Genomic DNA, 15,990 nt, shown 5'->3' on the forward strand with positions numbered 1-15,990 from the left:
ATTATGAGTAAAATTTGTCAAGTCCGTGAGTTAGAATAAAAGATAATTTAATCAATTTAATTTATAAATTTTTAAGGAAAAAAAAAAAAGAATTCACAAGTTTTAGAAAAGAAAATCAATGTGTCCAAATTTGTTAAATTTTAGAAGTAAAGAAACTTAATTAATAAAATTAGAGGGGTAAAAAAATGTAATTAAGTTAATTTATGAAATTGATGTCAAATTTCTATTGTTAATTATGAGAAACACAAGAGGGAAGCTTTATCACAATAATTATTGATAATTCTTTTCTTAGATTCATTAACTTTGTTAGAGTCAAAATAGTTGACAGCATGAAAAACTAATAAGATTTGAATGAATTTCTATTGGTTATCTACTAAATTTGTCAAATGACTAAATTACAAATGAATATAAACATATTCGAAGGTGGTAATTTTTTAATTGACTTTTGTAGTCCCTATTAATGTCACAAGTCTCGAAGGTTTATTTAATGAATGATATACATTTCATGAGACTAATTTGATAATGAATAGTTAGGAACAACAAAGGCGTTTACAAAATCCTTAGTCATTTTGATTCTCTTAATTTGAATTGAAGTCCATCTACAAATAGATTAATTTTACTCACAATTAAGAAGTTGGGCATACCTCAATACATTATGAGATTAAATTTCATTACAAACAAATCCTCATAATGTTATCTTATTGAAAGAAGCCAAACTAAAATTCTGCAAACCTCTCTTAGGAATATTATTTTTGAATGCCATGTGACTTTAAGAGATCTTTCCTTAGGCTTTTTACTAAATCATTCACTGTAAGGCAGTATTTATCGTCCATCTGCATCATAGCTGAAGTAGTTTAGAATATATATAAAATTATCATGCATTGTATATGTAGGAAATAAAATTAATTTTGATTCACTATTAGTAATTTTTTTGCATTAATTAATCATAAAACACTTTATATATGATTATTGTAAAAGTTTATAATTTTTAATTACATGATAATTTATGACTGAATGATAGTATCAAAACATTATCATTTACTAACAAATAGGATAACTTTTATTACATAGTCTTTATTTAACAAAAAATAATTTGTCAGTATAGATTTTAAAAGTTTATTTTAACAAATAACATATTATACTAACACTATATATACACACACATATTTTGATTTTCCTATATATGTGGTTAAGTTTTGATGAAAATGTTGATTGACATGATGATTTGGAAAATGTTGTCATATTACCTGAGCAATGATTGTAACTTTGAGAGTGGAGGTTCCAAATGGCAATACACTACTGCTAGCAAGAGAAAGATGAAGATTTTGAAGCAAGGCCATGATTTTGAGCACAATATCCTTTTGTTTCTCACAGTGGATTCCAATGAGAACTTCCTTTTCCAAGACTCTTGCTTCAACTTGAGGTAATGGCGTTGGAGATCGATATCCACTATCAAAGTTTCTTTCACACGACGTGGATTCCTCTTTTGCACTAACCTTGGATTTCTTTATACATATTACTGAATCTGTTCTTCTTCTCTTGTTTTGATTCTCTAGCTCTTCCACTCGCTCTTGAAGTTGTTTCATATAATTTATTGCTTCACGAAGTATATAGGCCTTGTCTGTCTATATATATATATATATATATATATATAATACATAGTTAAATCCACTACATGGATTTTAATTATTAATTCCTAAATTATGAAGTTATGTAATGTAATACTCATGTGTTACATATGTACCAAAAATGTAGTTAATAAACTCAAGCTAGCCAAACATTAATCCCATATAGTTTATTGACTGGTTAATTAAATTGAATAATACTATTGCTTTAACTAGTGAGCTACTTTTTCTTTTTATGGTGAACAACTAGTGATTTACTTGAATTATGATACAATTACATGGAGGCAATGATTAGAATAACCTAGAAAGTAACATAAATTATGCAGAAAGTCAAAGAATATTATGTAGACACTTTTAAGGTGTGTAAGTCATAAAGCTTCTGTAAATAAGCAAGTCATGTGTGAAAATGTGAGGAGAAAATATATATATCTCTTAAGCTATATTTCTACGATTCTGTCTTTCAACATATCAAAATCTATTTCAATGGGGAAATATTAATTCAATATTATTCCATATCAAACTATTATTCTGTGTCAGCTGACTAATGGTGGTGAACTACAAATATCATTATTTATTATCTATTTAATATTTATTATGTCTCTTCTTCTTCTTCTTCTTCTTTTATCATATTACATTTACCATTTTTCTCTCTCTTCTTTACAGGCTATTTGGGTGTTTTGTCCAACAGAGTTATAGAAAAATAAAAAAAGTTCCTTTTATAAATCTGCTTTGCAACTTGCAATGACATTTTTAATCTAAGTAATATTGTAATTTCTGATTCTAAAGGTAGACGAATAAGCTCTTACTTATCTCTCTTTAGATATAAGTACGCAAGATGTATACTTGAAACGTTTCTTAAACTTAAGTAATATTTATGAGTCTTATTAATTCGGTTAAGAAGTAAAGATAATGATGAAAAAGAATTCATTATAGAAACATAATTAGCAGCAAAAATGAAGATTTTATACTTTAGTGATATGCTAAGTGTTTAGGACTAGTTTCCTGCTATGTGCAAAGAATTAGTAATAAATATAGGTTAAAATATTATATCAAATAATTAATAAATAATATAATTGTGCATAAAACACGGACAAAAAACTGTACCCTAGTGGGGGGCATACTTTGGTATAAGTAAAGAAACTTTATTTAAGCTAATCAGTGTACGTACATGATAAAATGCAAAGAAGAAAGAAAAAGTGCAATGGGTGAGCTGAGAGCTGCAAAGGGTGCAGAAAGTTCAGCGAACCCAGTAGAAATGAGTGGTCTGAAAGTGCTGTTAACCTCTTTAAGTTTTGAGGTAGACAACCTTTTTCTGCCACCCTACCATCTTTCCTCGTAAAGGGGTTTTTGTAACTTCTCTTTCCAAAATTTGGCATAGATATGACATTGAAATTTGAAAATTAAGTTGAAAATATTGAAAATTAATGGTGTTAAACTAAATTTAAATAAAATGCTATAATTTTTTTAAGAATTCAAAATCATGCTATTGAATAATGGACAATTCATATATGATCCTATTTTTTAATATCAAATAATTAATACGATATATAAAAAATATAATTAATTTTGTTTAATTGTAATATTTAAGACTAATTTTAAATATTTTAAAATAATATTTTTATTAAAAACATTTAATATTGTTATTAATGGCTTAGATTCAACGCATGTTAATATTTTATTTTTTATCTTATTGTTATAAGTTCTTCTTTCTTCTTTTTTTTTTTTTTTTACTTATTTTTACCCCTTCTCTCTACGAGAGAGAAGCAATCTTCTATCATCAAAGGAGACAACCGAGTGTGAAAACATTTGCCATGTACACACACATTAAAGTTTAGGGTGTCAGATTGATTAGATGCTGGTTAAATAAATGCATTAACGACAAGCGATTTCATTCATCAGACAAGGGACCGGTTCTATTGGTTGTCGGGTGATTGCTTGCATGCTGATACAAAATGTTGAAATAATCATGGAACAATCTCACATAATTTTGATGTTGTGGATTAAGATAATAATGCAATGGAGAAATTGAGATACGATGAAAGGAAAATAAAAATAGAAGCACTTGTAGATTGATCAAGAATCTATGATTTGATGGGCATGGTTTTGAAATTGAAATAGTGGAACTAACCTTCTTCAATCCGGGTATGGTGGCAGAAAGTGCTATGAACCTCTCAGTGAGTTCTTGCCTCCTTTTTCTCTCGGCCAATATGTGATCTTGAATCTCTGATGAGCTTCTAAATTTCTTGTTTCCTTGCTTGACCTTGGGCTTAGTGATATGGTTACCCAATGTTCTTTTTGAAGACATGATGGAAGAACATGTAGCATCCCCACCAAAATGTTTAGGGGAGTTGTTGGGTCTATCTTGGAGAGCTGGTTCCACCGATGAGTTTTCAAACGACAAAATGAAGGTGGATAGAGACGGTGCTGAATGTTTGTGTGAAGCAACATCTTGAGAGATTATGGAGTTTGAGCTATTACTCTTACCATGCTTCTCATCATAGCTTGCATCCTCAGATGATAGGCTACTATTAGTAGTAGCAAAAACATTATTATATTGCATGGTGGAAGAGTGTTGAGCACTTTGAGATGAGAAATTTGGTGGCAGCTGTTGAACAATCCCAGTGAGAAACTTATCTTGATCAAAAGGGTTAATATGAGACTGGCCAATGGAATTGTCATCACCCATTTCCTATAACAAACAATGGGAAAACACCAAATGGAAAAGTTAAAAGAGATTATCTCTAAAGAGTTCATCACATTCATACAATAAAAAAAATAAAATATATAGTTTTTATATTTGATTGGTGTCTCATTACCAAAGAAGAAATCCAATTTTCCCACAAGTCTTCCATTCAAAAAAAAGTGGAGAAACTGAGATCCTTTGCCATACCAAGATGACTTTTAACTATAGTTAACTCTAGCAACACGTGAATGGAGACAAGAAACCTACCCGTTAACCATGCGCCCTTAATCTGCACCGTTGGATGGAGCATACTTTAATAACCACATGGGGATTCAGACCCCAATTTTTTGGGTACCCAAATTAGCCTTGTCTTGTTTCAAATTAAGGAACTCAATAATTTAGATATGGGCCTTGCTTCGGTAACACATTTTCTTCTGCGTCTTCTTCACACGTTCTCTGCCACATTAATTGTTCAAACAAAAGAGAGAGCGAGAAATGACCCATGAATCTTAAAATGTTGCTTCAAAATTTTTAAGAAAATTCAATTAAGAGTGTGGTTCCTAAAAGGTTGCTTATAAATTTTTTTTTCTCAGTGTCAACTTTTGATTAAATCATGCTAGCCAAAAAGACTAATGAACAATTGTTTATACAAAAAGAAAGGGTGTATCTTAATAAAATATTTTATAGAGTTGTATAACTTTTATAAGAAATAAAGACTTAATTAAGTCTTTTTTTTTAAAATATTATTGATATATATTAATTTTTAATATAAAAGCTTTTGCATATGAATTTTTTTACTTATAGCTTTAAAATGCTGATTAAAAAATTAATATATAATATTTTTATTAAAAATTATATGAACAAATATATTTATGTTTTTCAATAAAAATATATTTTTAAGAACAGTGGTTAACATTTTCTTTTCTTTAAATTTCTGGTTATCTTATCAGAAACTGAAAGTACAAGAAAAATATGTGGCATAAATCTAATTTGTTTTTGAAGTTTGAAATCGACAATTATGGCAAGTTCTTGACCCAAGAGGAATAATGGGGGCTAAACCCAATGATGACTTGACTTTAGGGGTGGGGTAACCTCGGAAGTGGAAGAAGCCATTTGGTGTAAGTTTGTTTTAATAGGATCATGGCATCTCATATTATTTTTACTTCGGTTTCTCTATTTTCTTTTAAGGGATAAATATTTTTTAAAAATAAATTTAAAAATATATTAAATACTTTTTAAATAAATTTATTTACTTTATAAAAAATAACCTAGACAAAAAAAATTTCTTAGTATGGGTTTTTTTTTGTGAGTGTTGACATTACATGGGATTTTCTAGAGGGATTATTAGTGCTTGTGGTATTAGACTCTGGTTATATTGTAACAAGACTGTTTTTATTAAATAAAATTATTAAATTTATAAAAAAATATCTTTTCAAAGAACAATAACATATTACTGAAAAAGAAATTAGTTAAAAAGTAATTTTTAAACTTAAAATTTATAAAAGTATTACATAACTTCAAATTTTTAGACCTCTTATTTTAACTTTTTGTTTAAAATAGTATAAGTTTCAAAATGTCAAGTCAATATAATCTTAGAATAAAACTTCAAATCCATCTCTGATACATTTAATGCGGGACATTTAATAGTAGTAATAAAATCTTGTATTATCATGTGTTATGGTATCCTAAAATTTATTTTATGGGTATTATATTTAAAAAATTTATATTAATAAAAAAGAGACATGTAATAAATTAAAAAAATATTATTATATATAATTTATTTAAAATTATATTATTTATATTATTTGTTATATATTATTATTATTATTATTTTATTTTTAAATTTTAATTTATTTAGTTTTAACTTAAATACTATTCAATGTAATAAATATAATAATCTATTATTAACTAAATTTATTATTTAAATACATGTCAAAATATTATTGATTAAAATTTTTTATATATGGTATCTAAAAAGTTTTATGGGTACCACAGAATTTATCTTTAATATTTTAAATGTTGATTATCTTAGTATTTAAAGACACAATACTTTCTCTAAACTGATCAATATAACTGGTATTTATAATTTTTAAAAGTTAAAATAAAACTTTTACATTCTTAAAATTAAAGTTTATATATTTGACATTATAATTTTATGAATTTAGAAGTAGTAGCATAAAGTTTTAATTATTTAATAATTTTTTATTTTAATTTTTTTTAAAAAAAAAATACAAACAAACATGTTCTTAACAACTTGATTTTGGTTCTAAAATATGGTATTATCTTTTGTTATAGTTCAAATGCTCAATTATGTTACAACTCAAATCAAACCAAAATCCTTCTTCCTTTTTGAATTAAAATAACTAGTTTATCTTCCTTAAATCCTAATATACACATAAATAACTCATATACTTCTTATGAGTCAAAATATATACATGGACATCTAGGTTTTATTAATTAGAAGTTAAACTTGAAAAAAATGTTTATTTGATAATAATTTTTGTTCGGAGTTTCTAAATATTGAAAGAGATTTTTGTAAATTTTTCAAAACTTTAAAAATTCATATTTTTAAATATTTTAAATTAGAAATTTTTTTGTTAATTTTTATCTCTATTTCTCATCCATCAAATTTTTTTCTTCTTTCTCTATTCAAATTTTCAAACAAGGCGCTTAGAAGGAAGTAGCTAAATTTTTTCTATAGATTCCTTTGATTGCACCTTGATTACTTAATGACATCTACTTAACAATTTGAGGATCACATGACCCAATAATCCAAGCCATATATCCTTAGTATCAACTTTGATTTTCCATTGAGCCAATTGTTTGGCATCTGTGTGTGGGGCTTGGAACTGTGCTACCCACTTGTCCTCTTAATTCATTTCTATTGACAAACAATTATTGAAACTGAAAATAAAAAATAAAAAATGAGAGGATGGAGAGAAAAAAAAAATATAGATGACAATGTATTTTCTTTTATTTAATTGGAGAAAAATTGAAAGATAATAGATGAGATAGAAGTTGACTTTTAAAGATAAAAAAAATATTTTTTTTCTGCTCTTATTTTCTCTTCAATTCAAATTTTTCTGTCTTCTCAATTTTCCCACGGTTACCATCCATTTCAAAATGACAAATGAAATTAATCCACATCTAATAAACTTTTTCACATAACATATTATAAAACTGCAAAAAGTTTAAGAAATACATCGTTTCCATGCATCAAATTCTAAAAACATTGCTAAACAAGAACCAATATGGAACATGAACAATTGCACTAGGAGTCCTTAATCTTGCAACATTATGATAAAGTTTTGACTTAATGACAAGAAAGGCTTAGTGTAATGATTAAGGAGACGAATTACACTACACAATCCATCTAAACATTAATTCACCCATTAATGTCTCACCAAACATCCACTTTTGCATAAACACCACAGAATATCTCCACCATGGTACCAAAATTTACTTGCAAATTCTCAAACCATTTTATTTTTTCAATGAAAAAATGAAACCATACCCAACTTTCTTGATCTCTATTTACCCTTATATCTCTTTAAAAGTGCTAACTTCTCACATTTCACTTTGTAAAGGCTACTACGCACCACCGAAAGCTGCACTACATTGCTGCCATCAATCACAACTTTCTACACACATTGGTTAAGAATGCAAGGGAAAATCATTGCACACATGGTAACAAATGGAGCTCCAATGTTTGTATCCTTTTGTTGGGTAAAACAATCATGTATAGTTCATCAACGTATTTGATGATATTTAAAAGTGATGTTTTTATTATGAAAGTCCTTATTAATTATATTAAAAGTAAAATAAATATTTTAAAAGTTTATATTAATAAAAATTTATCATTTATTTTAATAAGATTATGTTATTTTTAGATAATTAATATAAACTTTTAAGCTGATATCGATCAAATTTGAGTATCTTGCAACATATTGCTTCCTGATTCCATTTTCGTTTATGAATTTATTAGCATTTAATACTTATAATATTGATTGATTTGAGGTATATTAAATTGGTTTTGAAATTTCTTTGAATATGGATTTGAGATTCCCGTTTCAATCATTCAATATGGTTTTGAATTGCTTCCACGTGACCAACAGTGTGAAACCAATAGAAGAATAATTGCTTCTATTTTGCTAACATGTTTTGTTTTTTAGTGAACTTACATTAACGTGTTGCAAATATAAACAAGTTTTAGCCAGACTTCTTGATAGGTAAAGGTTTGAACATTTTGTAAGTTGTTTTTTTTCTTTTTATCTTTCCAAAATTCTATGGATCTCATATTCTATCTTTTGTTGATCTATTTTTTAAGATTATATTTAGATTATGGAAAGAAACAGTACTCTAAAGACCGAAGATAAATAGTTAATAAAAAGAAACATTCTAAAAACCGAAGATAAACAGTTAATAATAGTAAAATTTTATTAAAAAAAATATTTATAATATTTTTATAACTTTAATATAATAATTATATATTTTTTTTATAAAAAAATTTATTTGTGAATGCTTAAACTACATCTTAAAGAATGAGATTAACAAAACTTTATTAAAAAATTATGATACATTTAATACTTGAAATTTTTTATTTTTACTTTTTGTTTATTTTAATACTTGAAATTTTTATTATTTTAAAATCCAAATTATTCTTTAAAGCTCAAAATTCATTTAACTTTTTTAAAAACTAAAATATTTAGCCATATTATATGTTTTTGTTAGTGCATGTACTATATTATGAACATATTTTCTTGTATCACAAATTATTTTGATCAATAAGGTATTTTAAATTAAATTCTTTTTATAAGAATATAATTATATTTTTAGAATAATAAGCACAATTTTATTATCATGAATCACAAATTTTAAATTAATCTCCAAATAATTAAAATACATATATCTAATAATTATTCGAATTAAATCTCTCACGATAATGATAATAATAATAATAATAATAATTTAAAATAAGATTGACACAAGGTAATAACCTAAACTATAATTCCACCTCCCAATTAACGACATAGAGAAAATTTGGTGAGCTGGATTACTAAATGAAGCATGACAAGCTTTCACTAACATAAAGATAAGATCAAGAAAACCCAACCAACAATTCCCCTGCGATTTCTCTCAGCTGTCCAATTTCACAAAACCAATTATAAACATCATGCCCACTCTTCACATCCATCATTTTTTTTAATGTATTTGTTTTTCGTTTTTATTGTCTTTATTTATTATTTTTATTAAATTAATTAAAATTATCAAATTAATTATTTTATTTTAATTAATTTAAATTTTTATTTATTAATTTTTACTAAATTTGTAAGTTACTTGTCTGCCTCTATAAATTTTATAATATTAAATATTATATATTTTTAATTTTTATCGTAACGATGTTCTATTTAATTTTTTTAACATATTAAGTTTTATTTAAATAAATTATTTTAAATATTTTGATAACATTATCTGACTTAACAAATTTAACTAGCATTCTTGTTCTCAGCTTTATATCTTTAAGTGTAACTTTAAATATATTTACTAAACATATGATGTTCTTAAAATAGTTTTATAAAAATACATAAATAAAAAAATAAAAATAAAAAATATTAAAATATGAAAATTTTATGATTCATAAAATAAAATTATAAAATAATATATTAAGAAATTATTCATAAAATTATATGAATAAAAATTATTATTATAATTTAATAATTATCAATAATACAAATAAAAAAAATATGTAACTTATTTTAATAATAAATTATTATATTATATTTTATATTATTTAATAATAATTTATTTTAAATATTTAATATTATACAAATTTTATTATTTTTTTATCTATAAATATTTTTAATGTATTTTTATATTTCTTAAAAATAATTGACTTATGAATTAATTTTAATCTATTTAACCTTATAAACTTTTTAATCTTATAAATTTTTCACATAATAAGGGTTTTTTACTCTAACTCATAAATTAGAGCTAAATTAGTTAGAATGATCTCATTTTATAGTTCAATCTACATGTAACATCACATCTCACTTAACAATATTAACTTTTTGAACCCTCACGTGAGTCTAGGCCCCCAAACATTATTGGGCCTACTGTTTCAAAGCTATACCTCAACTTCTAGAAATTTTGAAGATCACACCTTGCAAGATATCCTTCAAATTTTGGGCAATTATGTGTTCATAATAATAATGCAAGCTATATATCTACAAAGAAAATTAAAAATTCTCCTGTAACATTTCTTTTAAAATTTTTAATTTGTAATTGTTAAATAAAATTTGAAAACTAATTATATTTTTAATATTTTTATAAAATAATAAAAATATAGAATATTGACCTCTTATCAAATAGGGAATTTATTTTAAGAAAATACTATATGTAATTTTATTGACTTAAGTAATAGAGTAACTTTTGCTAGTATGAATCCCTTCTCTCCATGATTACTCTTTATTTGATATTTAATAGTATTAGGATGTGTTTAGGAGTAAATTATGAAGATTTTTAGAAGAAGTTTGGTGCAGAAAATCTCGCTCAAGCGAGGTTGAGTACCCATAAAACACTTTATTTCAGGGCAATTTAGCTTAGGCGAGAGTGATATCACTCAGGCGAGCTGAGATCTCACTCAGGCAACATAAGTTGCTCAGGCGAGGACTCACAAGAAAAACATCTTGCTCTCTGGACGTCATCTTCCTCAGGCGAGATAAAGCTCGCTGAAGCGAGCATATAAAAAAATAGTTGAAAAAATCACTGTTTGCATATCTTGCTCAAGCGAGATGTATCTCGCCCAGGCGAGCAATGCGTCGCTCAAGTGAGCTGTTTCTCACTCAAGCGAGAGTGCGCGAAGCTGAGGGGTATTTAAGAAATTTCCAGCATAAAAATTTTATTTTATTTCATTTCAAAACTCACGTTTCTCTATCATTTTCTCTGAACTCTCTCTTCCCTACTCCAAAGAAAAGCTTTAGAAACTTCAAAATTACTTTGAATCCAAGCTCAAACTTTGACTCCACAGAATTATCGGTGAGTATCTCAAAACTCAAACTCCTTGTTTTCACTTCTATCTTTTTTGTTTCCTCTTTATTTAAAGAGTGCCCTTTTATGTAAGGTGTAGAACTACCTTGGTCTGTAAATCATCCTTTTCTCACTTTTTCTTCACCAAACTTGTCTTTTAAGATAAGAAGAGTTCTATCTTGTTACTAAGAAAGTTGTATATTTGTATTCATGAAAATGCTGTGATAAAATGCATGATTTTGTGTATATGTTGGAAGAGAACATGTTTTTGTTATGTTTGAAGCATGTTTAGTGATGTTTGATGATGTGTATAATTCTTGATTTGAATGTACATGCATGTATGTTGTGGACTGAGTTTGAGGGTGACCAACCTTCAGCAATGATTAATTAATGTATGATGTAATAAAGAACTAGAACAAAATATAGAGATAAAAGGATGAATAATATGAGAACAGACAATAATGAAATTTGGAGCATAATGACTAATGAGTAGAATAAATCCATAATGAGAAATATAGAAAAGAGATGGAAAATATGGAAGGGAGAATGAAATGAGAAAAGAATGTGATAAGGACAAGTATAGATAGTTCAGCGGTATACTGGAGTATGGAAGATGGAGGCGATTGAGAAATCTTTGAGAAATGAGGGTGGTAGATACTCTTCTTGAATTGCACATAACAAATAAGAATAAGAGCACCACAAGCCGCACACTTGTTTCCTAACTTAAACTCCTGACCATACTTTTGTTAAAAGGGGCTGAGTCAGCACACGCTGTATCTGTTTAGTTGCGACTATCCAACAACTATATGTGCTAATGAAGACCTCGAGGGATCTTAGGGGTAGTGAAAGTGCTAATAAAGAGAGAATGTAATAAGTCGAATAACTAATAGGTATTACTTTTGTATGAGTATGGTCTTGTGACATGATGTTTTGTGGTATTTGTCTTATTTGCATGGTTGAATTGGTTGTGCATGTATGCTTGATAATATGAATAGAGACTCATCCTTATGTAAATATTTCAAAGGACCAAGATGACAGCACCCAGAGAGAGAATTAGGCTCGTATATAGTTCTGTACATAATAGACTTAACTATATATTTAATGAATATGAACTATTATTCTACTTTAGAATTGTTGTACATGTTGATGATGTGCCTAGAAATATTATTATGATAGAGATGAAACTATACTATAGTATCCCTTTTAATTTTCCTATAAGTAGAATACATCATACCCTCTGTGTATATATATTCCCCGGTACCATGAGAACTCCAGTCGCTGTGATTTATTTGTTTACATATCACGACCACAACCATCTCGGAAGACCATCAAGATAGACTTTTGAGTAAATTACTGGCTTGCAGGTCGCTGCGAATTCGGGCGATCAATACCTCAGATCGGATAAGGATCTCAATTTCAATGAAATTGCAGAAATAAAGGGATGGCACGAGGATGATTAATATCTCTTTGGTCTTTGGGTGGATAGACTGCTCATTAAGACTTGCTATATTTTGTATTTTGTAAATGTAAAAGGGTCATAATGTATTTTAATGTATATTTTACTAAGGTCAATCTATTGTAACCTCTTTAGAACAATATATCTATGAATGTTATTTCATATTTCCTTTTTTATTTGTTTAACTTCTATGGATTCGTTTTCTAAATTTTTTTATAAGTTTGAATAAAATAAAAGAAATGTTTTATAATTCCACGTCTTATACTCAACTGACAATGGATTTAAATTAATTATTCTTTTTTTTATTATGAATTTTTTTATCATTTTTAATAAAATAAGGATATCACAGACAAAATCAATTAATGCAACTCCCTTTCCTCCCAACTTATTAATGATTTTTTTCAAAAAAAGAAAACAAAAAAAATGAAAAGATATATATAGGTGCATTTATAATACCTATTGCCACCTACTGAAACAACACTTCCTAATTAACAATAGGCAGTGTATTGGACCTTCACATGGCCTTTATTATGATTTAGGCCTAATGCTCCAAGGTTGTATCTCAACTTTTAGAAGATATTGAATCTCATCTTGCATGAATAGATTTTTAAAGATTGAAAAACTATATTTTTATAAATTTTATTGTGTAATAGTTTCTACAAAACATAAAAAGATAAAATAACTCATCACTTTTAACAAATATATTTTTGTTCACGTGTAATTTTTGTATAAATTATTGTAAAATTTTTTTGTAAAATTTGAGCCATTGCAAGCTCACACTATTATGCATGTTGCATTTAGTTGTAGGATACCTACAAAATAGCCTTACGTATAAGGATATTAATAACTTTGCTTGAAAATACCTTTTTTTTTAAAAAAAAAATCTATTTATTTAATTTTTATTGACTTGAGCATGAAGGATATTTACTTATCTTCTTAAACAACTATTGGGAACTAAATAAAATATTAGGGGCAAAACTAAAATCAAGAAAATATAGTTCATTAATAGTTTAAGTAAAGAATTTAAAAAGAAAAATGATTGAAAAATGAGAGATTATGTGACAAGGGCAACACTCTACTAAAGGAAGGAGGTGACCAACAAGTGAACCACAAGTGCTCAAGAAACTTGCGTTGCAAGAATGAGATGTTAAAAATCAAAGGATTCATTACAGTAGAGAAAATACCTAAACTATTGAGCAAAGACCGAGATGTCAAACTTGTTTGAACTACAATTTCAGAAACAATTCATAGGTAGACAAAGATGTGTAGGAATACTCCTTCAAGAATAGAGAATTGTTGCTTTAGCTTCTTGGTTCCACAACTTTGGTGTTTAGAAGTGAGAAGAAAGAAGTTAAGCTATAGAGAGAAACACTATCTAAAATTGATTGAAGGTACAAATAGAAAATAATAGAGACAATGGTCAATATTATTGGTCATTGTGCTACTTGGAGACCAAAGGATAAAGAATTATATAAGCAATAGAGAATAGAAAATAGAGAACTTTTTTTCCTTTTTAAGTTTGGTACTTCAAAAGTTTCAGGGCCTTCTCAAGAGAGTAAAAAGGAATAATAGAGAAATTTTATAGGAAATTTCTTCTCAAAGAGACCTTACAAGCACGCTTCCTAAGCTCATAAACTCATAGCATGAAATTTTCTTGAAACATTAATCAACTTCTTACAAAAAGAAGACATGCTAAGAAATGAAGTAAAATTATTCTTCTAAAAAAACACATATTACACTCACCCGATTTATCCTTATAATAAGCGTGTATGAACTTCCATTCTTGGATGCTTAATAATTTTACAAATCTACTTTTTGTACATTTTTGTTTAAAATAGCAACTTAATTTTGAAAATTCATCATTATTGTAAAGGTCAACATTTCCTGTGAATTTAAGATAGTACATGTCATAAAATCTATGAGACGGTAACCCATCAATAAATCTCTCTGCAATTCCTCCTAATTTATTGATATTTTCTATAAAAAAAAAACTTAAAATAAAAATATAGGTATTTTAGTTACTATTTAGTACCATTTGCTACTTAATATTTCACCAAACGGATTATCTAAACATTAAGTTTAATTAATAATGCCCCACTACACACTCACTTTTGCAATTAATGGCTAGCAATTGTATATGAAGTTTAAGAAATTAATAACAATTCTTTAAATGACTATTATTTGTTCTCTAGTGATTAATTATTATAATCAAATGACAAATAGCAAAAAATAAAATTATGAAAAAAAATTGTGAATATTTATTTTAACTTGTTCCATTAATTAGCAATTACTTTCAATCAAGATATTTACGTTAAGTGAAGAAGATGCTAGAAATATATATGCAAGAAAGTTTGAATTATGTTTCTTGAAGTTTTTAGAAATTTAGAAAAAGCTTTGTAAAACAAGAACTTGAGAACAATTAAAGCATGCAAGATCTATAGTCAAAGCTTGTACTATTTAGATAATATAAATGCAAAGGCGACAACTTTATACCCTAAGTATATTTTATAAGTTGTTCCTGTTTCAAAAAATACTTTAATGCTATCTAAAGAAATTTTCTAATAGAAAACAATGATAGCTGCGCTCAATATTCTCTCAATTCTACTAAAGATATTTTAGATATTTACAAGTAAACTTAGAGAAATAAATAAAGAAAATAGTTTCAAATTATATCAGTGTAAGTATATTATTAAATAATTTAATAGAAAAAATAATTTATTTTTAAAATTAATTATTAAATTAAAAATTCTGATTACATGAATTATGTATGAAAAAACTGTAATCGATTCAAAATGATTTAATGTTATGCATCAAATTTAATGTAATATATAAATTTAAAATATGTAAAAATAAGAACCTTTTAATTTTATTTTTCTAATAGTTTAATTTTAACAAAATTTTATATAAATAATCTAAACAATATATAATTATAATTTAACAGTTAAATTGATATAAATTATTTTTTACGTTAAATTATTAATGGTATAAGAGTAATATAACTTTATATATATTTTGTTGTACACTAAATAACTTAAATAAATACTTAATTTAAAATTTAAGTCATTTTTAATTGAATAAATTAAATAATTAAGCATTGAATTGCTTACTTTTTATTTTATTTTTTCATATAATATTTTAAAATACTAGTATGTGATTTACATTACTTTTGGTTGTTAAATAAGTTATAAGAAATTTATGTA

General features: G+C 26.2%; 1 protein-coding gene across 1 annotated transcript; it reads right to left on the bottom strand.

The window, feature by feature from the left end:
- Window positions 1–709: 709 nt before the first annotated feature.
- Window positions 710–4,205, bottom strand: LOC113850585 (transcription factor bHLH25-like). The gene is made up of 3 exons (XM_027481167.1): window positions 3,754–4,205; window positions 1,248–1,625; window positions 710–833 (listed from the first exon to the last, which is right to left on the bottom strand). The coding sequence occupies exons 1-3, from the start codon at window positions 4,183–4,185 to the stop codon at window positions 747–749; spliced, it is 897 nt and encodes a 298-aa protein (XP_027336968.1). The 5' UTR covers window positions 4,186–4,205; the 3' UTR covers window positions 710–746.
- Between the last annotated feature and the right edge of the window lie 11,785 nt (window positions 4,206–15,990).

Source organism: Abrus precatorius, unplaced genomic scaffold (genome assembly GCF_003935025.1).
Source record: "Abrus precatorius isolate BTA unplaced genomic scaffold, Abrus_2018 Scaffold9, whole genome shotgun sequence".
In the NCBI taxonomy this organism is placed as follows: domain Eukaryota; kingdom Viridiplantae; phylum Streptophyta; class Magnoliopsida; order Fabales; family Fabaceae; genus Abrus; species Abrus precatorius.

What these genes read in the sequence shown, in the direction of transcription:
- LOC113850585 (XM_027481167.1), bottom strand. Translation starts at nt 4,185, where the DNA reads ATGCAATATAATAATGTTTTTGCTACTACTAATAGTAGCCTATCATCT. An exon ending in CCATACCCGGATTGAAGAAG is followed by an intron (nt 1,626 to 3,753) that starts GTTAGTTCCACT and finishes ATATATATATAG; the next exon opens with ACAGACAAGGCCTATATACT. An exon ending in AAGTTACAATCATTGCTCAG is followed by an intron (nt 834 to 1,247) that starts GTAATATGACAA and finishes GCTATGATGCAG; the next exon opens with ATGGACGATAAATACTGCCT.